Genomic DNA, 27,598 nt, shown 5'->3' with positions numbered 1-27,598 from the left:
AGGCGACCTAAAGCTTGGATACAGGAGTAGATTTTAAGAGTGGTCTTAAAGAAGAGAGTGCGGTTGTAAAGGCAGAGATCTTCAGGGGGAGAACTACAGAGCTTGGAGCCTAGGCAACTGGGCGATCCACCTGGCAGGTGTTGAAGGAATGGAAAGTGTTGCATAGTTGTCAAGTTGGCACTGTAATTTTTGGGCTATATTTTGTTTTCTCATGCATTGGATAATAGTATATTAGTTTAGATGAAAAATATTGTAACTAAATGTTGCATTGTTGTAAGCAGAATTGAATGAGAAGAAAGAAGAGTGCGTTTGAAAAAAATATAATGGATGGAAGCCCTGGATAATTATTCATTTGTACCAATTTTAATGTATCTGCATTAAAAGAGAAAGTAATGTAGGCAGGCAGGGAAAATTGTGACTTAATTAGTTATCTCCTTATGTCTCCTTTGTACCTTAATTCAAAAAATACCTCAATCTCCCAGATGAATTACTGTAGTGAACTGATAGACCACAGCTGCATTTTATGAAAGGGAATATTAATATTGTCGCTAAGGGGACCACCATTCAGAGTGGCCAGGAAGAACCATTGAGTTTTTTAGTTTCCATGATATTCAGTAAACCCATTACTATTTCCCACGGTTGAGCAGAAGAAAAAAAATCTCTGGTGCTTACCAAGAAACTGTTGGTCATGATCTGCATAGAGCCTTATTATGTGACTGTTTCTGGTAAATTCCCTCAAACTGTCCTCCAGAGGACACTCCTATCTGATGCTTGTTTGATTAAATATTTTAGGCCGTTGTGAGCTAGATGTTCATTGGTGTAGTCCAGTTGAGATTTTATTGGGAGAAGCTTTAAAATTCTCCTTGTAGGAGGAAACGGGCAATGATGCTATTTATGTCGCTGCACTTACATTTATGCTCCCCTTTTATGAAGTGATGGGTTGGTCCAGGGGAAATTATTTTTTTTTAAAGAAAAATGAATTTAAGGGAGTATTATGAAGTCGGTTGTGGTACAGGCTCAATCTAAAGCCATACCCAGCACTTCATCCTTTGTGTTGCAGGGAAAGTACGAGGCCATTTAGTCCCTTGAGCCTGTTCCACCATTCGGTGGAATCATGGCTGATCTAAGACTTAACCTCACATGCCCGACCCTTGTCCCATATCCCTTAATGCCTTTGGTTCAAAAATCCATCAATCTCTCATTCTGGAAAGCTAATTCTGTGCTCCCTCGAAGACCAATACAACCTTCCTAAGGTATGGTGCCTGGTACAGCTTACAGTGTTCCAGGTGTGATCTAACTCGGGCTTTATATAGCGAAAGCATGACTTCTCATTTCCTCATCCTCTAGAAATAAATACTCCCATCCAATTGGTCTTTTAATTTTTGTTTTGTGTCTGCTCATGATATTTTAATTATCATAGACTCCAAAGTCTCTTTGCAGCTCCACTGTTTGTAGCTTTTCACTGGTTAGAAAGTACCCTGTTCTATTTTTAGGTCTAATTTGGATGGTCTCATATGTATCTACATTGAAATCCATTTCCACAGATTTGCCCATTCTCTTAATCTATCAACATTTCTTTGTGATGTTTTGCTTCTATCTACACTGCCGCCTAGGGCGGCACGGTAGCACAGTGGTTAGCACTGCTGCTTCACAGCTCCACGGTCCCGGGTTCGATTCCCGGCTCGGGTCACTGTCTGTGTGGAGTTTGCACATTCTCCTCGTGTCTGCGTGGGTTTCCTCCGGGTGCTCCGGTTTCCTCCCACAGTCCAAAGATGTGCAGGTTAGGTTGATTGGCCAGGTTAAAAATTGCCCCTTAGAGTCCTGGGATGTGTAGGTTAGAGGGATTAGCAGGTAAATATGTGGGGGTAGGACCTGGGTGGGATTGTGGTCGGTGCAGACTCGATGGGCCGAATGGCCTCCTTCTGCACTGTAGGGTTTCTATGATTTCTATGATTACCTTTGTGTCATTGGAAAGTTTGGGTGGGTGGCTTTCTATTCCATCATCTAAGCTGTTCCTCAACACAGATCCTTGTGGGACACAGTCAGTCACATCTTGCTGATCGGAGTAACTGTCCATTATCCCTATTCTCTGCTTCCTGCCACTCAGTCAATTTCCTAACCAGGTCAATAATTTGCCTTTAATTCCATGATCTTCAACTTTAGCTAATGGTTTGTTGTAAAGGATGCTATCAAATATGTCCTGAAGTGCATCTAAATAACATCCATTGACATTCTGCTCTTCACTACTTTAATCACACCTTCAAAAGGTTCGTTCAGATTCATCAGGCATGATCTCCCCTTACAAATCCAGACTGCCTCTCCTTGATCAAGTAACAATTTTATGGTTCAGTCATTCTGTTCTTAATGATATACTTAGTTATTTACCAGTTATCGGCTACTGATGTGCAATTCCCTGGGCTCCCTCTCTTCTCTTTCCTGAAATAGTGGGGTGATAGGTGCAAGTTTCCAATCTAAAGAACCTGTTCCAGAATCAAGAGAAGTTTGAAAGAATAAAAGTAGGGCATCTGTAACATAGTTAAAACCTTGGGAGAGAAACCATCTGGCCCTGGAGGTTTGTCAATCTTTTGTCCCCCTATTTTCTTTGATACTGTTATTATGCTTACAGGACAGATGCATCTTTCCGCTGTGTTTACTGTTAGAATGTAACAGGTGGCAATTTTGTATTGGATGTAATGTGACCAATGGGAACAAGATGCAAGGGTCAGCTGACCCAGTAAACCATGGAACCAATTACAGAGTGATGTCATAGTCAACTGACCAGCTGATTCACTATAAATAAGGAATCATGTAGAATTGTGGGGAGTTTGGAGTGGCCCAGGTTGAGGCCCCAAGTTTGGAGTGGTGATGTTTCTTTATTAAACCCTTTCTTTGATTTATAAGTTGGAGTAAGTTTTGTTGTATTTTCATTAGCTGCATTTTGAAGAGTTCCTTCTGAAAAAACATTTACAAGCAGTATTGACCATTATTCAATATGAGCTACCTTGGGATGTCTGACCTTTTTACCCAGCCTTCCACTCTATATATTGATGTAGAGTAATCATTCAACATATTCTGCCAATCCCTTATTTTCAGTAACATACCACTGTTATCAATTTTAAGAGGCCCATATTGACCAACCTCTTTTTTTTTTCCTAATCATAGAAATCATAGAAACCCTACAGTGCAGAAGGAGGCCATTCGGCCCATCAAGTCTGCACCGACCACAATCCCACCCAGACCCTACCCCCTAATATAATTGTAAATTTTTGTGTCGATTTTGAAATCTCTTACAAGTTTCTTTTTATGCTCCCTTTATGTAACTCTGTTTTGCTTTTGTAAGTTACAAGTTTGTCAAGACCTGTAACATTTCTTTTTGCAGAGAAATATAGTTTGAAAGACCTATTTTTGAGGAAATCCTCACATATGTTTTTTTTTAAGGCCATGACATTATTTCTCCCGATGTTGTTTAGCCCCACACCCACCATTTGTTATTTTACCTGTGCTATTTAAAAGCCTCTTGTACTTTCATCAGTGTGCACTGCTCCTGCTTAAGGTAAGCAACTCATCAACCTATCAGTAGTGTGATGATCACATGCATTGCTATCCACATTTTTGACCAATGTATCTCCAATGACTAAGGCCTCCCGAACTCTTTTCTTCTTTATTTTCATTTCAGCAGCCTCCACTGGTTTTTAGCTCCCTTTTCTTTACTGCATTACAGACACCTGTTCATTATTGTAATACCCTGGGTAGCTTTGGAGACTTTCATATCACTTCTGTTTAATTTTCTTACATTAATCCATCCAACATTGCCATTTTCTTGATTTATTTCAGCTCACCTCCTGTTCTTGATGGCCTTGTACCTGCTTGTACTGGTCCTTATCCTGGATCTCCAGTGAGCCATCCCTTTAGTCCAGTCCTAGAATCAGCGAACCCCTACAGTGCAGAAGGAGGCCATTCGGCCCATTGAGTGCACTGACCCCCCAACAGAATATCCCACCCAGGCCCCATTCCAGCAAAGCTTACCCCACTAAACCCCCAACCTAGTTTGTCAACTGATCTGTGCTAACTGAATTTATTGTCTTCTCTTTCAATAATCCCTTCATATTTATTTGCCCCAATGAATGATTATACTCTCTGCTCTAAGGCCTTAACCTTTTCTTTAAGGTACTTGATCAGCAGTTCTCATATATTTCTTGGATTTGCTACACCTGGTTCTGTGCTGTGTAAATATCTTCCAGGAAGCAAAACCCAGGTGTTGCTCCGTTATGCCTACAAATGCATCTTTCTGATGTGTTTATAAGTTTGAGATATTTTTATCGGAATATAAACTTTTCTCTTCAGGTAGATAAACCTATGGTTTGAAACAATGTAGTTTCAAACTTGGATATTTCATCAAGCCTCCTTGGTAAAATCTTTCTCCTGCTTCCCTGACCATTATTTCATTATTGTAATACCCTAGGTAGCTTTGCAGACTTTCCTACCACATAGATAGACATAGAAACCCTACAGTGCAGAAAGAGGCCATTTGGCCCAACGAGTCTACACCGACCACAATCCCACCCAGGTCCTACCCCCTTATCTCTACATATTTACCTGCTAATCCCTCTAACCTATGCATCTAAGGACACTAAGGGGCAATTTTAGCATGGCCAATCAACCCAACCTGCACATCTTTGGACTGTGGGAGGAAACCGGAGCACCCGGAGGAAACCCACGCAGACACGAGGAGAATGTGCAAACTCCACACAGACAGTGACCCAAGCTGGGAATCGAACCCAGGTCCCTGGAGCTGTGAAGCAGCAGTGCTAACCACTGTGCTACCGTGCCGCCCTGGCATCTGGCATAAACATCTGTTTATTTTTCTTACATTAATCCAATATTGCCATTTTCTTGGTTTATTTCAACATGCACTCTTTTCTTGATGGCCTCGTACCTGTTTGTACTGATCTTTATCCTTGGTCTCCAGGACCCATCTCTTCAGTCCAGTTCTAGAATCATAGAATCCTTTTGGGAAGCACATTCCCCTTTTGTTTTCACTTGCTCTCTTTAGTCTTATCTTATCTTATCTTTGAAGTGATTCCCTTCTAAACTCTCCGTGCTTTTCCCTTAACGATTTTGTGCTGTCAGGCTCTGCTCTCCTCAAGGACCTTACTCTTGATGTTGCTTCAAGGAACTCTCCACGGATGTAACATGGAGTTTTTATTGGCAAAGCTGGTAGTAGCACAGGCTCAGCTTGAGTTGCTCAGCCTCCAGGCAGATTCACAGCGTCCGCAATGAGGCCACCAACCTGCTGACCACAGAAACCAGGCAGCGAGACCGTGTGTGTGGGTGCATTCGGCATTTAGCTGGGAAACCCAGCAGCCTGGAAATGTGGATTGGGTTGGCTTAGACTGAGTGAATGAGAGACCTGAACACTGACACCACCAGATTCAATTGGATGATGCCAATGCTGTGACTCCGAGTAAATGTCATTCATTTTGAAAACTACAACCACTAAAGAAGTGCCAGCTATTCTGCTTGCGAGAGAAGGCACAAATTAATGTAACAGTTCAACGTAATTTATGTTTTGCTTTGTGAGGTTTACTACAGCCTTCTTTCATAATGTTGACATTTGTGCCGAAATGGAAATTTTCAAAAACTGCCCCTGGTACAAAGACTCTACAAGAGAATCAGTAATGAGGGGGTAAATCAGCATTATTGCAAAGACAAAATACGGTACTTTACCATTGAGCTGAACCTTGATCAAGATCTCCACTGAGATTCTGTGCCGTTAACATTGGGCGAAATCTTACCAACAAAATGGCAGAGTGTTGATTCTGGTGAGAAAACTGGCATGTTTCTCTCCAGAGAAACCAAATTTTACCACGCTCTGCCAAAATAAATCAGTGGGGTCTAATTCATAAGAACATAAGAACTAGGAGCAGGAGTAGGCCATCTGGCCCCTCGAGCCTGCTCTGCCATTCAATAAGGTCATGGTTGATCTTTTTGTGGACTCAGCTCCACTTACCTGCCCGCTCACCATAACCCTTAATTCCTTTACTGTTCAAAGATTTATCTATCCTTGCCTTAAAATTCTATCCTTGCCTTAAATTCATGCTGTCATAGTGTTACATCTTTAAAGGGCGCCCTGATCAGAACTCCAATGAACCTCCCCCCACCCCACCAAGGCGGCCTCGGGCTCCCCTCAACACCCCCGATCGGAACCAGAATTCACTTCTACTCCACCACTCCGCCATGATCATCGGCCCCTCTCCCCACACCCCGATTTCCGACCACCTTTCTCTGCAACCTACCTGCCACAATCATGGAACCCCTCTCTCTCTCTCCCGCGATCAACGGCCTTCTCTTTCTCTCCCCCCTCCACCCACCCGTGATCATCAGTCCATTCCTCCACCCCCCCAGGCAGAGCCAGTATCCCCCACCCCCACAAAGGCCATCACCGGCATGTGGGATCCCCTGCTTGTTGGACTCCTCCCAGCCTTCAAGCACAGCCACATTAATCTGCTTCCCCCATGAGGAGATCCCTGGGGCACACTACCTTGGCACAGGTAGGAACTGACAGGGTGGCCTGGCATTGCCAGGGTACTGCCTGGCCATATCCCTCCATGTCCATCATCCCCTGGGGATTATATATACATTTGCACCTCGGGACGACCCCCCCCACAACAGCTTCATGTTTATGTGAACCTGTGGTGAACTGCGCCAACATGGCGTCATGTTGATGCAGTGTCAGTATATGACAGGGAGGTCAAGAAATGGCAGGGGTCGAGTGAATAGTATTGAAATATGTACCAATGCATGCAAAACAGGTTCACGCCCACCACAGGCATGAACCTGATGTTGTCACCGATGAGGGGTGGGGAACATCCATCGTCACACTCTTGTCAGTGAAAAGTGTGACTTCCGGATCTTGAGCCCCCACTGGCGACTTTGCAGACGGCAAACACGGGCTCAAAATTTCACCCAATGTCTCTGAAAAATGGTCTCTCTTCTCCTTGGTAGTTGTAGCAATCCAGCTTCTATAGAGTCTGTGGCATTTATCTATTAAACAATATCTTAATTGATGCATATTTATATTATTTATATGCATAATTGATGCCTTGAGGCTAAGATCAAGTGTAGTATCGGCAGTCTTGCACTTGATGGAAGTCAATGAGGCTTCACTTGAAGCAATTTTTCAAAGACGACATCTAGGCCTTTTGGCTAAGATGCAAATGAGATCAAGCACTGGAGGGGGTGCACTGCCTGCTCCGATCAGCTTGGATCATGTAGTTCAATCCCAAAACAGGAAGAGGCTTGCCTGTCTTGTCAGCTTGGATCTGTAATGTCTCACTGGTTGAGACTTTGAATTGGACTTTGATTGGATTTGATTGGATAGAACTAAAAAAAAAATGCATATTTTCAGTCATCTTGTATTTCATGGAATGAGAAAGGTCAATTGAAATCCTTTGAAAGTATCACATTTGTACAACTCAGATTGATGATGATTTTCTGCCCTACCTAATCACAGCTTCTGACAGTGTAGAGTGCCAGGAAAATCCTCACTCAGAATTTAGAAGCTGGAGGTACCTTTGCTATTCTTGAGATACTTTATTCCATTATTAAAAGTGTTAACACAACGGAAATGGCCTGAAATTGGAAGAAAAACTTTTGTTTAAGAGTTTAATGAGGGATAATGCAAGGAATCATCTGGCAGTACAGGATCTGATTGAAGTTTCTAGGGAACAGATTATATTTGAAGTGTTTGTTTGTTCACTTGATTCGGTGGGTAAGGTTGAGGAAGTGTGCGTTTGTTTTAGAAACATGGGCTCAGGTTTCCAATCCTGGGTCAGCTGGGCAGAGATGGAGGAATTCCCAGTTCTGCAAACATGTCCTTGAAAAATGTCAGCGTGCGGTTTGGACTTTCATTTTGTGAGGGGCAGGCTGGATTGGATGTTGAGTGTGGCCGGGTGTGGAGGCTGCTGGATGGAAGGCCTGCCCCATGTTCTGGTGTTTTATTTAAATTATTTTGTAAAACAAACTTAAAAGAAAAACTGCCCTCCAGCCCTCGCTATTCTTGCACCCCCCCCCCCCCCGCCAAGCACCCCGAAATGCCCCATTCATGCCAACCTATGCAACATCGTCCTCCTCAAACATCCACCATGACTCCTCATACCCCATTGCCCCGTATCCCCATGGCCACCCAAATGCCAATTCATTCTAACCCCTGCCCCCCACCCCCTCCAAACACCCTTTTACTTAGCCTCCCATGCCAAATCATCTGGTATTCTTTGACAGTTCCTTTACAGCTTGATAATTCTTTGACAAGCTTCACAGGTTTGACAGTTCTTTTGAAAATTCTATGACAGCTTTGACAGTTCCAATGAGTTTATGCACTTTTTACACACAATCATGCTCACTTTTAATAATCCGAAAGGTTGATGTGTCTCCCCCAAAGCGTTATTTACCTATCCTAAATGGTTCCCTGGCACCATGTCCAAGGAGGTACTTTACCTCTGCGGAGGGGTACTCTGGCTCTCCAAATACATGTACCAAGTTCAAACGTCCTTTTACATCTTCTAATCTGCACACCTCGGGTTTCGCACTCCAGAGTCACCAAAAACCCATGTCGGTGGAGGTAGCTGATGATTCATAGGGTTCACTGCCCCTGTAAACTGCACATGTGTGAACCCCGGCCCGATTCCAGTCCCAGCTCTGTGAAAATGAGAAATGTTGGGCAGGATTCTCTGGCCACGTGCGCTCCAAGACAGGAAATTCCCGCCCGAGCTCAACGGACCTTTGAATGATCCGCTGAATTTTCTGTCTCGCCCGCTACGATTCTCGTGGTGGGTGAGACTGGAAAATTTTGGCCACTGTGCATGGGGGCTGGGATTAGGATTTGCAGCAACATCTGAGATTTTTGCCATGATGGAGGTCGTCTCCATCTTACTTTCTCTCCATTGTAGCAAAAATCTGGGCCATGGTAAGAAAGGCTTGGGAGGGCAGAATAATTGCACCAGTGGATTTTTTCCTGACCTAATTAATGACCCAGATTTTGCCGGCAAAGGGCATCCTTCGAGACCTATTTGTGCACATTTCTGTCTAACATTTTCTCATCCACAAAATTGTGGGAATTAAGAGCTGACTACAGCATGGCAAAAGGATATCTGGGATTGGTGAGCAACAGGACAAGCAGAGTATTTCCTTCCGCGGTGAGATTTATGATTGAGAAATAGAGAGGGGAATGAAAGAGCATGAATCGGAGTGGGTAAATTTAATGTCAAAATCAGAAAGAGAAATAAAGACATTTGAGAAAGATTGGATGGAGAGGTGAAAGGAAAATGTAAGAATTTATTTTTATTTAAAGTTTATTTATTAGTGTCACAAATAGGCTTACATTACCACTGCAATGAAGCCAATGTGAAAATCCCCCAGTTGCCACACTGTTCGGGTACAGTGAGGGAAAGTTTAGCATGGCCAATGCATCTAACCGCTGCGACTTTCGGATTGTGGGAGGAAACCATAGCACCCAGAGGAAACCCACGCAGACGCAGGGCGAATGTGCAGACTCCGCACAGACAGTAGTGACCCAAGCCGGGAATTGGACCCGGGTCCTTGACACCGTGAGGCAGCAGTGCTAACTACTGTGCCACCGTAAATGTTGACGTTTTAAAATCTCCGCCAATAATTCAGAACCTAAAGGAATGAGCATCCATGCTTTTAATTTTTCACTTTCTGGGCGAGGCAGCTTTATTGGCAGTCATTAATAATTATCAATCAGATTGATAAGGGTACTTAAATTGTTAATTACTGGACTTGGCTTTCTGTGAGGATTCTATGATCCACGATCTAAATGGGCAAATGCAGCAACTCCAAGAAATCAGGGGGAGCTTAGGGGTGAGATGCTGTTTTCAAGATGTCAATGGCAGAATCGTGCAAATCAGCCAGGAATGTATGTTGATTTGCAATTAAGAATGTATCTCCTCCTTCACCACATCTTTAACAGAGTTCATTGTTTGCATGATATTCCACCACCACCACCTCCCCCCCCCACCCCATAAGGTTCTGGGCCAATATGTTACAATTTATTTTAGAGGGTGCAAGTGAATGAAGGCGGTAATTTAGATAAGGGAGTAGAGGGAGAGGGTGTTCGCGACTCATCAAAGCGGGTCCAGATAAAAGCTGGAATAAGGACACTTTGCCTGAATGCGCGAAGCATTCGGAACAAGGTAAATGAGTTGATGGTGCAAATCAGCACAAGTGGGTGCGATCTAGTGGCCATTACAGAAACGTGGCTGAAAGGTGACCAGGACTGGGAGATGAATATCCAGGGGTATCAGGCGTTTAGGAAGAATAGACAGGAAGGAATAGGTGGTGGGGTCGCGCTATTAATAAGAGATAATATCAGGGTAGTACTGAGGGATGACATAGGCTCTGAGGAACAAAACGTGGAATCATTATGGGTAGAGATGAGGAATAGTAGAGGGAGAAAGACACTAGTAGGTGTGGTATATAGGCCCCCAAATAATAATGTTGAGGTAGGGAGGGCTATAAACAAGCAGATAAGGGATGCGTGTAAAAACAGAACAGCAATAATCATGGGGGACTTCAACATGCACATTGACTGGCAGACTCAAGTTGGTAAGGGTGGAATGGAGGAAGAGTTCTTAAAATGCTGTCGGGATAGTTTCCTTGAACAGCATGTTACGGAACCGACGAGGGAACGAGCTATTTTGGATCTGGTATTGTGTAACGAGGTAGGTAGAATTAAGGATCTTATTGTGAAGGACCCTCTTGGGTCTAGTGACCACAATATGGTCGAATTTCTGATTCAGATGGAAGAGGAGAAAGTTTGGTCCCAAACCAGTGTCCTCTGTTTGAACAGAGGGAAATATGATAGGATGAGGGATGAATTGGCTAAGGTAGACTGGGAGAGCAGGCTGGCAGGTAGGATAGCTGAGGAACAGTGGAGGATTTTTAAGGAGATCCTTTTCAGTTCTCAGCAAAAATATATTCCAGCAAAAAACAAGGATTGTAAGAAAAGGGAGAACCAGCCGTGGATAACGAAGGAAATAAAGGAGAGTATTAAAATAAAAACAGCTGCGTACAGAGTGGCCAAAAATAGTGGAGAAACAAGTGATTGGGAAAAATTTAAGAAACAACAAAGAGAGACTAAGAAAGCGATAAAGAAAGGAAGGATAGACTATGAAGCTAGGCTAGCAATTAATATAAAAAATGATAGTAAAAGTTTCTATAAATATATAAAAAGGAATAGAGTGGCTAGCGTGAATGTTGGACCCTTGGAGGACGAGAGGGGGGAGTTAATAGTGGGAAATGAGGATATGGCTGAGTCTTTAAATAAGTTTTTTGTGTCGGTCTTCACGGTGGAGGACACAAATAGTTTGCCAAATATTAACGATAGAGGGTTGGCAGCAGGAGAAATACTTAATACGATTAATGTTACCAGAGAGGCAGTGCTGGGTAGACTAATGGGACTGAAGGTGGACAAGTCCCCGGGTCTGGATGGAATGCATCCCAGGGTATTGAAAGAAATGTCAGAGGTAATAGTGGATGCGTTAGTGATTATTTATCAAAACTCGTTGCATTCTGGGGTAGTGCCGGTTGATTGGAAAACGGCTAATGTTACGCCGCTGTTTAAAAAAGGAAGGAGACAAAAGGCGGGTAACTATAGGCCGGTCAGCTTAACGTCTGTAGTAGGGAAAATGCTGGAATCCATTATTAAAGAGGAGATAGCAGGGCATCTGGATAGAAATGGTTCGATCAATCAGACGCAGCATGGATTCATGAGGGGAAAGTCGTGCTTGACGAACATGTTGGATTTTTATGAAGATGTGACGAGGGCGGTTGATGGAGGAGAACCGGTGGATGCGGTGTTTTTGGATTTCCAAAAGGCGTTTGATAAGGTGCCCCATAAAAGGCTGCTGAAGAAGATTAGGGCACACGGAGTTGGGGGTAGTGTGTTAAAGTGGATTGGGGACTGGCTATCCGACAGGAAGCAAAGAGTCGGAATAAATGGGTGTTTTTCCGGTTGGAGGAAGGTAACTAGTGGCGTGCCGCAGGGATCGGTACTCGGGCCGCAACTATTTACCATTTATATAGATGATCTGGAGGAGGGGACGGAGTGTAGGGTAACGAAGTTTGCAGACGACACAAAGATAAGTGGAAAAGTGAATCGTGTGGAGGACGGAGAAGATCTGCAGAGAGATTTGGACAGGCTGAGTGAGTGGGCGAGGATATGGCAAATGGAGTATAACGTTGATAAATGCGAGGTTATACACTTTGGAGGAAATAATAACAAATGGGATTACTATCTCAATGGAAACAAATTAAAACATGCTACCGTGCAAAGGGACCTGGGGGTCCTTGTGCATGAGACGCAAAAGCCCAGTCTGCAGGTACAACAGGTGATCAAGAAGGCAAATGGGATGTTGGCCTATATCGCGAGGGGGATAGAATATAAAAGCAGGGATGTCTTGATGCACCTGTACAGGGCATTGGTGAGGCCGCAGCTGGAATACTGTGTGCAGTATTGGTCCCCTTATATGAGGAAGGATATATTGGCATTGGAGGGAGTGCAGAGAAGGTTCACCAGGTTGATACCGGAGATGAGGGGTTTGGATTATGAGGAGAGGCTGAGGAGATTGGGTTTGTACTCATTGGAGTTTAGAAGGATGAGGGGGGATCTTATGGAGACTTATAAGATAATGCGGGGGCTGGATAGGGTGGAGGCGGAGAGATTCTTTCCACTTAGTAAGGAAGTTAAAACTAGAGAACACAGCCTCAAAATAAAGGGGGGTCGGTTTAAGACAGAGTTGAGGAGGAACTTCTTCTCCCAGAGGGTGGTGAATCTCTGGAATTCTCTGCCCACTGAGGTGGTAGAGGCTACCTCGCTGAATATGTTTAAAGCGCGGATGGATGGATTCCTGATCAGTAAGGGAATTAAGGGTTATGGGGATCAGGCGGGTAAGTGGTACTGATCCACGTCAGATCAGCCATGATCTTATTGAATGGCGGGGCAGGCTCGAGGGGCTAGATGGCCTACTCCTGCTCCTATTTCTTATGTTCTTATGTTCTTATCTATCCTTGCCTTAAAAACATTCAAGGAGGTCGCCTCAACTGCTTCACTGGGAAGGGCATTCCACAGATTCACAACCCTTTGTGTGAAGAAGTTCCTCCTCAACTCTGTCTTAAATCTGCTTCCCCTTATTTTGAGGCTATGCCCCCTAGTTCTAGTTTCACCCGCCAGTGGAAACAACTTCCCTGCTTCTATCTTCTCTATTCCCTTCATAATCTTATATGTTTCTATAAGATCTCCCCTCATTCATCTGAATTCCAATGAGTATAGCCCCAGTCTACTCGGTCTCTTCTCATAAGCCAACCCTCTCAACTCCAGGATCAACCTAGTGAATCTCTTCTGCACCCCCTCCAGTGACAGACCAAAACTGTACACAGTACTCTAGGTGTGGCCTCACCAGCACTTTATACAGCTGCAACATAACCTCGCTGTTTTAAAACTCCATCCCTCTAGCAATGAAGGACAAAATTCCATTTGCCTTCTTAATTATCTGCTGCACCTGCAAATCAACTCCTTGAGATTCCTGCACAAGAACACCCAGGTTCCTCTGCACAGCAGCATGTTGCAACTTTTTACCGTTTAAATAATAGTCCATTTTGCTGTTGTTCCTACCAAAATGGATGACCTCACATTTACCAACATTGTACTCTATCTGCCAGACCCTTGCCCATTCACTTAGACTATCTATATCCTTTTGCAGACTTTCAGCGTCCTCTGCACACTTTGCTCTTCCACCCATCTTAGTGTCATCTGCGAATTTTGACACACTACATTTGGTCCCCAACTCCAAATCATCTATGTAAATCGCAAACAATTGTGGTCCCAACACTGATCCCTGAGGCACACCACTAGTCACTGATTGCCAACCAGAAAAACACCCATTTACCCCCACTCTTTGCTTTCTGTTAGTTAACCAATCCTCTATCCATGCTAATACATTACCCGTAACACCGTGCACCTTTATCTTATGTAGCAGTCTTTGGTGCGGCACCTTGTCAAATGCCTTCTGGATATCCGTAAGAGCCAGCTGCATCATGCAATCAACCACTGCCACCTTTATCACTCCCTCACTCCCACTTATAGCCCCTCTCGCTCACTCTCTCTCTCATGCTGCCCCTAACCTGTGCTCACAATGAGGGTTGGGGATGTAAGTGGTGAGCGTGGGGTCGGGGGAGATGGCAAACGAGAGGGTTGGGGGAGAGGAGAGTGATCAAGGTGAATGGCAAGCGGGAGAATTGGAATGGGATGCTGAACGGTTCAGGGGAAGGACATGATGATTGGGAGGGTCAGAGGAGGGAGAAGAAGTGGCATGAATAGAAATGTCGGGGAGAGAACCAACGGGTTTGTTTTTAAAAAGACTATCTACACAAACAGCAATTAACTTCACACTAACCAGTTTAAGATATGCCCCTGTCTACATCAAAGGGAACAAAGTTGAAATGGTTAATGGCTTCAAGTTTTTCGGTGTCCAGATCACTAACAACCTGCCCTGGTCCCCCCATGCTGACACTATAGTTAAGAAAGCCCACCAATGCCTCTACTTTTTCATAAGACTAAGGAAATTTGGAAAGTCAGCTTTGACTGTCGCCAACTTTTACAGGTGCACCATAGAAAGCATTCTTTCTGGTTATATCACAGCTTGGCATGGCTCCTGCTCTGTCCAAGACCACAAGAAACTACAAAAGGTCATGAATGTAGCCCAATCCATCGCGCAAACCAATCTTCCATCCGTTGACTCTGTCTACACTTCCTGCTGCCTCTGCAAAGCAGCCAGCATAATTAAGGACCTCACACACCCTGGACATTCTCTCTTCCACCTTCTTCCATCAGGAAAAAGATACAAAAGTCTGAGGTCACACACCAAACAACTCAAGAAACATCATCTTCCCTGCTGCTGTCAGACTTTTGAATGGACCTACCTCTCATTAAGTTGATCTTTCTCTACACCCTAGCTATGACTGTAACACTACATTCTGCACTCTCTCGTTTCCTTCCCTGTGAACGGTATGTTTTGTCTGTATAGCGCACGAGAAACAATACTTTTCACTATGTTAATACATGTGACAATAATAAATCAATCAAAGATAATCAGTTGAACTCGTAATGAGGCTCATTTACATTTACTGGAAGTGACACACATTTGTACACAAAGGCCCATGCTCTGCAAACAAAAGGAATATGTTTAAGACTTGTGCCTTTTTAAAATTACCCATGACTTTGAGGAACCTGTAGTTCTCCATTGTTTTCTCAATAGCAACATCTCAGTCAATCAGAGTCGAATTGCCACCCAATCAGCACCCTTTTCTCCTGTAGTATAAATTGTTATGATTGTTTGAAATTTGGCATTCTTGCTTTTGTCCTGATGGGTGCAAAATTAAAAGCATCGACCACATGTCTCTGTTTTCAGCAATGTACTGACATGCATTTACTTCTGTATTTGTAGTCCTTGCTAAGGACATATTGATTTACTGAATTTTGTAGCTGTAGTTATGAAGGAAGCAAGATTTTGTGTACTCATTTATCTGCAGTGAGAACACTATTTATTTACACTCCTGCGGCTGCACATTTCTAGTTCTTCCAATGTGAGAGTGTGTATGTGTGTGGGGGGTTGGGTGGGTGGGTACAAATCGGGTCCCGTTTTCCCCACTAGATTCTGCAGCTGCTTGCCTGGGGTGTTGGGGAGGTAGAGCCAGGGGATGGCACTCCTGACCTGGTCAAATACATCAAGTGAAAGCAAGCATACCTCATTTAGAGCTTCTTTTAAGTATGCTGTCACTTGAAAGAAATGAGAAGACCAGCAACAGTTCAGAGAGAACACATGTTTCACATTTATTCCATGGGGTGTCTTGAGATTCTGCCCCAGTGATGCATGTTTAACCAGGGTCAGTTCCAGAGACACTTAGCGCTCAGGATGGTGGGCCTTCAGATTTGTGACCTCCTGGATTATTTAAAGTTTTCTCTGTGTACAGTGCTATGGGAAATGTGCCAGTAATTTACATGTACTTGTGCTTAACACTGTAATTATATATAATTTCATTTTAGATTTACCCATACATTTGTGCAAATACAGTTTTTTAAGCTTCTATTATGTGCAATTCTATGTTGATGCTTTGTGATCTATTGCACGTTTTGTGTGTTTCTCATCCTCCATTTCTCAATATTCTATCACATAACTGATACAGAGCCACAATTTTTATTACTGTAGTTCATAAACAAGGGCGGGAACCTCTGAAGAGTGTCAATCACAGTTGGGTAGTTGGGGTGGGGGGTGGTCGAGAGGATATTTGGTAGAGGGGAAGGGTGTAGTCTGACTTCAGGCGGGTAGTTGGGGTTGGGAGATGGGGGTGGAGAATTGAGGGGTATTCAGGGGGTTCAGGGTGGGGTTAGTCGAGGGATTGGGAGGGTGGTCGGGGAAGTGGAAGGGTAGTTAATGGGATTGGGAACAAGGAGGCAGTCAGGAGCAGGGATCTGGGGTGGTGGTCGGGAAGTTATTTAAGGGGTCCAGTCGGGGATTGGGGGTGGTCAGTACTATCATTACCCAGGAGTTATAAGTGGCTTTAATTCTTCTAACTTTTCCTGGGTAAATATTCTTTTAAGAGAGTCTGAATCATCTGAAATGTCTAATTTAAATTGGGAGCATCAGATGGTTCCCAGTGCAGGGGAATAACACATTGAAAATTTGAACTTCCTATTGTGTGAGGACTTCTGGAGGGGTCCTTCAGTTCACCTTCTGGGGTACGCAGCCATCCACTTACTAACCCCTTCCGCTCTGTCCCAGGAGATCAGCAGTTATGTGTGAAGTGTACACATGATTAATTTTGATCAATTTCTTAAAATGAACAATCAAGTTAACTTGAACCTAGCATCCCTAATTTCATGTCAGTTAACCCAGAAATCAAGTAAATGTATGAAACTATTTGTCATGTAGTGTTCTTTTTATATCATGTGTATCAGCTGTAAAGGTAGTTTATGTCATGCTGTGGTGACTAATTGTAATTAATCTTCATATCTGTGCATTGTTTTCCTGCAGTTTGTGTTTTGTATTTGCAAGGAATTGGGAACAAAGAGTGGAGAGAGGTATGTATGCCATAATGCAACTTATAACAAATGCTGCATTTTAAACAATAATGGAATAAAATAGAATGTCAAAGCCATCGCTAGAACCATTAAATAAAACTTAAGTTAAAGTTTTTGGTGGAATTCCAAGAAGGCAGTTGCAGATAGAATAAGCATTAAAAGTAGCTGATTGATTATTATTTATAATCTGCCAAGAGATAAGGACATACTGCATGAGGCGTTTTGCTTCCCCCCCCAGTCTTTACTGAAGTGATTTGTCACTGACTGTAGACATATTTCCAGCTTTGAGGTCATTTGCGGTGTTTCTAGATAAGAAATGAACTCCATTGTTTTCCAGGTTTCTCATTATTTTCATTGTTCCAGTGTTGGGGTTCCCTGATGGCCTCCATGGGCCTGGTCCATAGAAGACAACCCCTCTCCAACACTCAGTGGCTTCTCATCTCCGTTTGCTCATGATGAAGTCAGTGGGCAGTCAGAGCAGAGGCTGGAACAGTAGTCCTAGCACTCTTTGTTCTTTGAACAATCCTAGTTTTGTTTCTCTTTAGTTATAGGTACTAACTGTGCCTCAGTAATCCTCTCACCCCTCAGTCCAGAGTTATGAGGTTAAATCCCATTCCAGAGACTCGAGATTAAAAATCGAAACTGACCCTCCTTTGCAGTTCTGAGGGAGGTCCATCTTTTGGATGAGATGTTAAGTTGTGGCCCTGTCAGCTAGATATAAAAAAAACTAGGGAACCTAGTCAAAGAAGAGGAGGGCAGTTTTCCTCAGTGTCCAGGTCAAGATCTAGCCATCAATTGATACCTTAAACAGATGATCTGGAACCGTACTACACATTACAACACTGACCACACTGTAAAGTGTTGAGATCATGAAAGGCACTATAAAGAATTCAAACTTTTCATTCTCTTTTATGGATGTCCGATCGGTGGAAATAGCTGTTCTCTATTTACCTAATCAGAACTCCTTAACCTGGAGTTTCTGCTTGGTTGTACATTTTTCTTCCCATAGTTCATTTCAAATCGCCAAAATCCAGTGCAAAAGACTGGAAATTTAAATGCAAATTATCTTTAGCACAACTCCTGTTTCATTTTACTCATTTGCAGGCATTCAAGAAGAATCTAAAAGCTAAATTGTTTTTGGGTGCTAGGATTCTGATGTGAAAGCCTTTGAACGTAATAATAATATACCAAGAGACTGACTACTGTACACCAATGTCACTCGTAAATGGTTTTGTATAATTTATTTCAAAGTAATTTTTTGCATTTTGAAATTGGGCTACTTGCAGGCTTAAATGCCTATTTTTTGTGATAAACACTCTTTGCTGTATTAATGAAATGGCACCAATTTACCACACTTAAATAAATCGAGGAATATTTATATTTCTAAAACAAATTTGTTTCAGAAAATATTAGTTTCTGAAATGCTGCCATATGCATTGGTCCATGGCAGATTTTGCTTCAGAGTGATGTGCAAATAATTTGAGCAGAAATTTGAGGCAATAAGCATCAAAATGGGTTTAATTTTGGGTGGACAAAGCTGGAACTCAATTCACTTTCTAGTCATTTCTGTCACTATTGAGATAATACTTTAAAATCTCTGTTAAGCTCATGAGTTAGAGACTTAACCTGAAGTTAAATGTTCAATTTTCAATTAACCTCTGCACCTTTTGTAATTATGCATGAGTTTTTCATAATAGATGTTTAACATGATATTTGCTAATGTCTATGAAACCAAATTGGACCGTGAGAATTGCTTGGCATGCAATATTTATCAGTATTACATAAGGTTATGCTTTACTTTTCTACTAACAATGCAGAGTGGAAAGTATGGCTTCAAATTTCTAATTTGGGCATTTCAATTCAGTATATTTTTCTTATTCACTGTCCTTATCTATAAATGTCGATTATACTTCTTGACAAATTTCTCTTCCTGAAAATGTCAATAGATGTACAAGATAAGTGGTGGTTTAAATTAAATATTTTTCTTTGTAACAGTACGGAAGAACAGAATCTATCGATAATACATTGAACCCAGATTTTGTACGAAAATTCCTTCTAGATTACTTCTTCGAAGAACGCCAGAACCTCCGATTTGATCTGTATGTACCTATGCTTTAAAGATCCATCACTAGATCATTTTTATTTTATTATTGCATCTACTCTTGTTAAAAATATAACTAACACTGTTCACTATTTCAATTTACTTTAAATCAACTGCTTTGATTTTACAGAGCTTGAGCTGATAATAGACAGGCTGTGGAATCTTTTTATCTTGGATGCATCAGGACAAATGCAAGAATACCAAATTTCAAACAGAGCAACAATTTATACTGCCTGAGAAAAGGGTGTTGATTGGTTGGCAGGGCGACACCAATAAGTCTGTTAAGTCTCTCTGCTGCTGCATTCCTGGTGGAATTGTACCTTTTTCTTTTGCATTACCTTTCCTCATTCTTCCTAAGAAAAACAAATTACTTCACACTTCCCTGCACTAAATTTCATTTGCTACACCTGCCCATTCCACCAGCCCACGTCCTCTTGAAAGCTCTCACTGGCTGCTCACAATGCTTCCAGTTTTTATGGTATCCACAAATTTTGAAATTGAGCTCCGTACACCCAAATCTAAGTCATTATCATAAGAAGTGCTCCTAACATTGAGCTGGGAAACTCTTTCCTGTCACTCAGCCAATTTCATATTCATGCCCCTATTATGCCTTTCATACCATGGTCTCACAAGTCCGTTATGTGACACTTCATTAAATGCCTTTGGGAAGTCCATGTATACCATACCAACCTCATTACTTCGATTTTACCTTCATCAACAGTCTCTATTACCTAATTGAAATAGTTAAGTAAATTAGTGAAATATGATTTGCCCTTACAAATCCAAAACGGCTTTCTTTAATTAATCCACATTTATTCAAGTGATTATTGATTTTTGTCCCAAATCATTGCTTTCCCACCACCAAGGTTAAACTGCCTGGCCTGGGCTCACCATTCCACCTTTGTTTGAATATTAGTGTTGCATTTGCAGTTCTCTGGTCTACTAGCACCAGCTCTGTTTCTAAGGAGGATTGGATAGTTATGGCCAATACCGTGTCATTTCCATCCCTACTCCCCACAGTACCCTTGGATGCATCAGATCTGGTTCTGATGACTAATCTACTTTAACTTCAACCAGCTTATCCAATAGCTCCTCTATATCAATTTTTAGCTGACTCCATGTCTCAAACTATTTACTCTTTCGCTATGGCTTGGGAAGCATCTCCTTCCTTGGTGAAGGTAGATGCAAAGTATTAATTTACTGCCTCAGCCATGTTCCCACCTCTATGTGTAAATCTCTTTCTAGGAGCCTGTAATAAATCAAATTCATTGTCCCTTCAAGATTCCACCTGTAGTGTAAGGGTCTATTTGGACCATTCTTTCTTCACTGGGTGGGCCCAGCATTTATTTATCCATCCCTAATTGCCCTTGAGAAAGTGGTGGTGAGCCACCATGTGGTGTTAGTACACCCACAGTCCTGTTAAGAAGGGAGTTCCAGGATTTTTACCCCATGACGGTTGTTTCATCAGAAGTCTCTCTTCAAATGCAGACAATAAAAATAGAACAAAACTTACTCCAACTTATAAATCAAAGAAAGGGTTTAATAAAGAAACATCATTACTCCAAACTTTTGGCCTTGCCCTGGGCCAATCCAAGCTCCCCACAATTCTACACAGGTTCTTATTTATAGTGAGTCAGCTGGTTAGCTGATTATTACACCATTCTGTAATTGGTTCCATGGTCGGCTGATCCTTTCATCTTGTTACCATTGGTCACATTACATCCAATACAAAGTTGTCACAGTTATATTCTAACAACGGTGAAGGAATGGTGATATAATTCCAAGTCAGGACGGGAAACTTGCAGGTGATGGTGTTTCAATGCATCTGCTGACCTTGCTCTTCCAGGTGCTAGAGATCACAGGTTTGGAAGGTGCTGTAGGTGGAGGCCACTGACTTGCTGCAGTGCATCTTGTACATGGCACACATTGTTGACACTGTGTATCATTGGTGGAGGGAGTAAATATATAAGGTGGTGGATCAAGGGCCAATCGAGCGGGCTGCTTTGCCCTGGATGGCATTGAGCTCCTTGAGTGATGTTGGAGCTGCACTCATCCAGACATGTGAAGAGTATTACTTCACATTCCTGATCTTTGTCTTGTAGATGGTGGACAGGTTGAGGAATCAGGAGGTGATTTACTCACCACAGAACTCTGAACATAGAACATAGAACAGTACAGCACAGAACAGGCCCTTCGGCCCACGATGTTGTGCCGAGCTTTATCTGAAACCAAGATCAAGCTATCCCACTCCCTATCATCCTGGTGTGCTCCATGTACCTATCCAATAACCGCTTAAATGTTCCTAAAGTGTCTGACTCCACTATCACAGCAGGCAGTCCATTCCACACCCCAACCACTCTCTGCGTAAAGAACCTACCTCTGATATCCTTCCTATATCTCCCACCATGAACCCTATAGTTATGCCCCCTTGTAATAGCTCCATCCACCCGAGGAAAGACCTGCTTTTGTAGCCACAGAATTATATAGCTGGTCCAATTAAGTTTGTGGTCAGTGGTGACCCTCAGGATGTTGAAGGTGGGGAATTCAGCAGTGGTAATGCTGTTGAATGTCAAGGGAAGATGGTTAGATTCTAGTTGGAGACAGTCATTGCCTGGCACGGATGTGTTTGTCACTTAGCCTAAGGCTGAATGTTGTCCAGGTCTTGCTGCGCCAGGCACCCAGTTTGGGTCACTGTCTATGCGGAGTTTGCACATTGTGTCTGCATGGGTTTCCTCTGGGTGCTGCGGTTTCCACCCACAGTCCAAAGATGTGTGGGTTAGGTGGATTGACCATGCTAAATTGACCCTTAGTGTCAGGGGGCTAGCTCGGGTGAAGTAATGGGGTTATGGGGACAGGGACTGGGTGAGATTGTGGTCAGTACAGACTCAATGGGCTGAATAGCTTCCTTCTGCACTGTAGGATTCTAACATTCTATGACTTCTTCAGAGTCTGAGGAATCACAAATGGTGCTAAACATGGTGCAGTCATCACGTCTGATCTTGTGATGAACCAAAGGTCATTGCTGAAGCAGCTGAAGATGGTTGAGCCTAGGACATCACCTTGAGGAACTCCTGTAGAGATGTTCTGGTTCTGAAATGATTTACCTCCAACAGCCACAACATATATTCCTTTCAGCTCAATTTGACTCCAACCAGTGGAGAGTTTTCCTCCCGATTCCCATTGACTTAATTTCTATGATTTCTATGATTCTATGACTTCAGTTTTGCTCGATCCACACTCACTCCAATGCAGCTTTGATGTCAAGGGCACCCCACCTCTAGAGTTCAACTCTTTTTCCATGTGTGGGCCAAGGCTGTTGCGAGGTCAGGAGCTGTGTGGCTCTTGCACAACCTGAACTGAGTGTCAGTGAGCAGATTGATGCTGGCCAAGTGCTGCTTATTAACACCGCTGATGATGCCTTCACTGATCATCGAGACTAAACTAATGGGGTGATAATTGGTGGGGCTGGATTTGTCCAATGACGAAGGGTCATCTGGACTCAAAATGTTGGCTCTATTCTCCCCCCACAGATGCTGTCAGACCTGCTGAGATTTTCCAGCATTTCCTGTCCTTCCAGCTTCCACAGTATTTTGCTTTTATCCAGAAACCTACTATCCAGCTGATGTACCACTGGCTGCTCTATGTCTGAAACCCAGAGCTGGATATTGGCAAAAATTGGAAGCACTGGAGCAACTTCAATTATAGGAGAATTTTGGAACAATCTGCTAGGGAGGCAAATGCTTTAATAATAAATGCAAATATTGACCATTTCATTTCAAGCTAGAAGCCAATGGCCAATATTTGCATGTTGAACCTAGTTTCAGATTGCTATTTAAAATGAATATATATTTTATGAGCTGCTCAGATCATTAAAATAACCAAATGGACCAACATTCATCTCAATTCTTAACTATAGTGCATCTGTTCTCTAATGTAAATGACATGTTTGTTTGTTCTGCTAATGCATATCACTGAGTTTGAGTTCTAATCGTGGCCTTTTTTACACGCCAAGTACTCTGCAGCAAAGTCCGGGCAACTGTGTTGCTTGTCTGGTGCCAGATTTTGGGACAATTTTTCAGGATGGAGAGGAACTTGTTGTGGAACGGGGAAGATCCAGTTATTGCGGTGCAGATGACATTGGCAGGACTCGGAAAGAGGTTCTGCAAAGACAGTATGATGAGCTGGGCACCAAATTAATAAAATGAATCTCAAAGATGATCATCTTTGCATTATTATCGGAGCCATGAGCAAATTGGCGCAGGACAAATAAGACTAGAAAGATGAATGCATGGCTCAAAGACTGGTGTGGAAGATGTAGGTTCTGGTTCATAGGTCACTGGCACCAGGACAGGGGACATTGGGGGCTGTGCCATTGGGATGCTTACACCTAAACCTTGCTGGGTTGAATATACTAGCAAGCCACAAAAACTAGGGAAGCAGAAAGGGCTTTAAACTAAATATGAAGGGCAAGGGATCAAGCTTGGTGAGATGTAACAAACCAAGGGGTAGATTCAAGGCAGGAGACCATAATAATATGGGAAATTAGGTCATAGAATAGCAGGAAGAGAGAGATTAAAACCAAGAATACACCAGATGTTACAAAAAGGCAAAACCCAAGGCTCTGTATCTGAATGCATGCAGCATTCATAACAAAGTATATGAATTGATAGTGCACATTGAAGTAAATAAATCTGGTCTTACAGCCATTGGGGAGGCATGGTGACAAAGGTTGGGTCGTGAATGTTGAGGGCTATATGACATTCAAGAATAATAGGAAGCTAGGTAAAGGTGGAGGGGTGGCATTGTTGATTAAGGATGGTACTCGTGCAATGGTTAGAGATGACCTCGGTTCAGGAGATCAAGATATAGAATTGGATTGGGTGGAGATGAGGAATAGTCGGGGAAAGCAGTCACAAATGAGACTGGTCTACGGGCTCCCTAACAGTAACCGCAATGTAGGGCAAAGTATACAAGAAGAAATATTGGGGGCATGTGAGAAAGGGACACCAATATTCATGGATGATTTTAATCTACGTACAAACTGAAAATATCAGACTGACAACAGTAGCCTGAATGAGGGGTTCATAGAAAGCTTTTGATATAGGTTCTTAGAGCAGCGTGCTCTGGAGCCAAATAGGGAGCAGGTTATGATCTCAGAGTAAAGGCACCTCGACATAGCAGCAACCACAATATAATTGAATTTTACATCCAGTTTGAAAGGAAGAAGAGTAAGACTAAGATGAGTATTTTAAACTTAAGTAATGGCAACTATATGGGTATGAAAATGGAGCTAGCTAGGTGAACTGGGATCCATTGCTAGATCAATAGAGAAGCCTCTGAAGAAAATATTTAAAAATATGTGAAATAAGTATATTCCGACTATGAATAAAAATTCTAAGGGGTGACCCACCATTCACGGTTAAGGAAAGTATCAAACTTGAGGAAAAAGCAAATTACTGTACAAAGATGAGTGACAGGTTACTTGTTTGGTTGGCAGATAAAGAATGGCAGGGGGTGGCTAAAATGTTAAATCAAGTGACTACCTGAGGAGGTTAGCTAGAAATATATATGGGTAGGAAGAGTTTCTGCAGGTATTTAAAAATAAAGAGAATAGGTAAAGTAGTTTTGGTTCTCTAGAGAGTGACAATAGGGAGTTAATAGCAAAAAATAAAGAAATGGCAGCTGAAATGAACAAATATTTTGCTTTTGGCTTCACTATTGGGGATACAAAAAGCATTCCAGTCATAGCTGTAAATCTGGAGATGTAAGGCAACGAGTAACTTGGTGAAATCACTTGGGAAGCAGTACACTTGCAAACTGATGGAGCTGTGGGCTGCCAATTCTCAGGATCCTGATGGACCTAAATCCCAGGGTTTTAAAAGAGGTGGCCAATGAGGTAGTAGATATGTTAATTTTCCAAAGCCTGTGAGGTTCTGGAAAGATTTGATCAGACTAAAAAGTAGCAAATTTGACCCCTCTATCCAAGAAGGGAGGGAGGCAGAAAATAAGAAACTATGGGCTAGTTGGCTTGACATCTGTCATGGGAAAGGTGCCAGAATCAATCATTAAGGAACTTATAACTCGGCTCTTGGAGAAACCCAAGGTAATAGGAAAGAGTCAGCATGATTTTGGAAGGGAATTTGTGTTTAACCAATTTATTGGAGTTGTTTGGTGGAGGAACATGTGCTGTGGTTAAAGGGGAACCTATAGTTGTTCCCCTATACTTGGACTTCCAGAAGGCATTTTATCAGGTGCCACATCAAAGGTTATTGTGGAAAATAAAAGCTTATGGTGTAGGGGGGTAATGGATAAAAGATTGGCTGGCTGTCAGAAAGCAGAGAGTAGGTATAAATGGGTCTTTTTCTGACTGGCAGGATGTGGACAGGATCTGTGCTGGGACATCAACTTTTTTGCAATTTATATCAATGACTAAGATGAGGGAAGCGAAAGCATTGTAGCTAAATTTGCAGATGACACAGGTAGGAAAGTACGTTGTGAAGTGGACATAAGGAGGTTGCAGATGGATATAGATTGGTAGTGTGAGTGGGCAAAAATCTGGCAGATGGAGTAAAATGTGGAAAAAGGTGAAAATGTTCACTTTGGCAGGAAGAATAAAAAGGCAGAGTATTAGTTAAATGGAGAATGAGTGCAGAATTCTGAGGTACAGAGGGATCTAGGGGTTCTCGTGCATGAATTGCAAAATGCTCATATGCAGGTACATCAAATAATTAAGAAAGCTGATGGAATGTTGATCTTTATTAAGAGATGAACTGAATGTAGAAGTAAGGATGTAGGGCATTGATGAGACCACATCTTGAATGCTGTGTGCAGCTTTGGTCTCCTTATATAAGGAAGGATGTAAATGCATTGGAGGTGGTTCAGAGGAGGTTTACTACTTTGATATCTGGAATGAGTGGATTTTCTTTAGGAGGATGGATTGGGCTTTTTTCCATTGGAGTTTAGGGGAGAGGGCTGACTTGATTGAAATATCCAAGATCCTAAATGGCCTTGGTCAGGTGGATGTGGAAAGGATGTTTCCTCTTGTGGGTCAGCCCAGAACTAAGGGGCACTGTTTTAAAATCATGGGTTGCCTTTTTGGGACGGATATGAAGTTTATTTTCTCGAGGATTGTGTGACTATGGAACACTCTGCCTTAAAGTGATGGAGGTGGGGTCATTGAATATTTTTAAGGTGGAGGAAGATGGACTATTTTTAGATAAGAGAATTGAAGATTGTCAGGGGTAAATGGTAACGTGGAATTTGAAACCAGACCAGACATGATCTTATTGAATGGCTGAGCAGGCTTGAGGAGGCGAACGGCTTACATGTGCTATATTCATAGAATCATAGAAACCCTACAGTACAGAAAGAGGCCATTCAGCCCATCGAGTCTGCACCGACCACAATCCCACCCAGGCCCTACCCCCATATCCCTACATATTTTATCCACTAGTTCCTCTAACCTACACATCGCAGGACACTAAGGGGCAATTTTTTAGCAGAGCCAATCAACCTAACCCGCACATCTTTGGACTGTGGGAGGAAACCGGAGCACCCGGAGAAAACTCACGCAGACACGAGGAGAATGTGCAAACTCCACACAGGCAGTGACCCAAGCCGGGAATCGAACCCAGTTTTCTGGAGCTGTGAAGCAGCAGTGTTAACCACTGTGCTACCGTGCCGCCCTATAATTTCATATGTGCATAATTAATTTCAAGGATGTCTAATTCAAGCGTGCTTATATTAAAGCTGTTCTACATGAAACAATATGGAGTTGTATGGCACAGAAGGAGGCAATTTGGCTGAACGAGTCCACGTGGGCTCCCTGCAGAGCAATGCAGCCAGTTGCACTCCCCTGCTTGTTCCCTGTGGTCATGCAAGTTTATTTCCAGAAAGTTCCTAACTGATTTCCTTTTAAAATTATTGATTGATTTTGCTTCACTTACCATTGTGGGCAGCGAGTTCCAGGCCATTATCACTCGCTACACAAATATGTTTTTCCTCACATTTCTCCTCCTTTTTTTGCCCTATATCCTACATCTGTGTCCTGTAGTTCTTGTATGATCAGTTAATGGGAAGACATTTTCCTTGTCTACTTTATCTAAGCCTGTCATAACTTTGTACTTCTCTATTGAATCTCCCATCAAACCCCTTTGACATCAGGTTTTCTTTGGAGTGTATTAGAAATTAAGACATGTTATCCCGAGTGAAGTACAGACCTACCCATCTCAATAACCAATTGTTTCCAAACAAATAGGCCCCGGATTTTGTCAATTACACGCCATTCCCAACAGCGGAACCGGATGTGTGCACCACTTCCGTGCTTCTGCTTTTTCCCATTT

The 27,598-nt window shown here is 42.7% G+C and overlaps 1 protein-coding gene across 2 annotated transcripts in view; it reads left to right on the top strand.

Annotated features, from left to right (window-relative positions):
- LOC144507907 (copine-8) overlaps positions 1-27,598 on the top strand; it is a 377,739-nt gene that overhangs the window by 71,759 nt on the left and 278,382 nt on the right. For both annotated transcript variants that reach the window (XM_078235393.1, XM_078235392.1), the window contains exons 3-4: positions 17,109-17,155; positions 19,151-19,254. In XM_078235393.1, coding sequence (XP_078091519.1) covers positions 17,109-17,155; positions 19,151-19,254 — 151 coding nt within the window. The remainder of the gene's footprint in view (positions 1-17,108; positions 17,156-19,150; positions 19,255-27,598) is intronic.

The sequence above is a fragment of the Mustelus asterias genome, chromosome 19, assembly GCF_964213995.1.
Source record: "Mustelus asterias chromosome 19, sMusAst1.hap1.1, whole genome shotgun sequence".
NCBI lineage: Eukaryota > Metazoa > Chordata > Chondrichthyes > Carcharhiniformes > Triakidae > Mustelus > Mustelus asterias.
The sequence above is the reverse complement of the archived record's forward strand: the minus strand, read 5'-3'. Positions and strand labels throughout refer to the sequence as shown.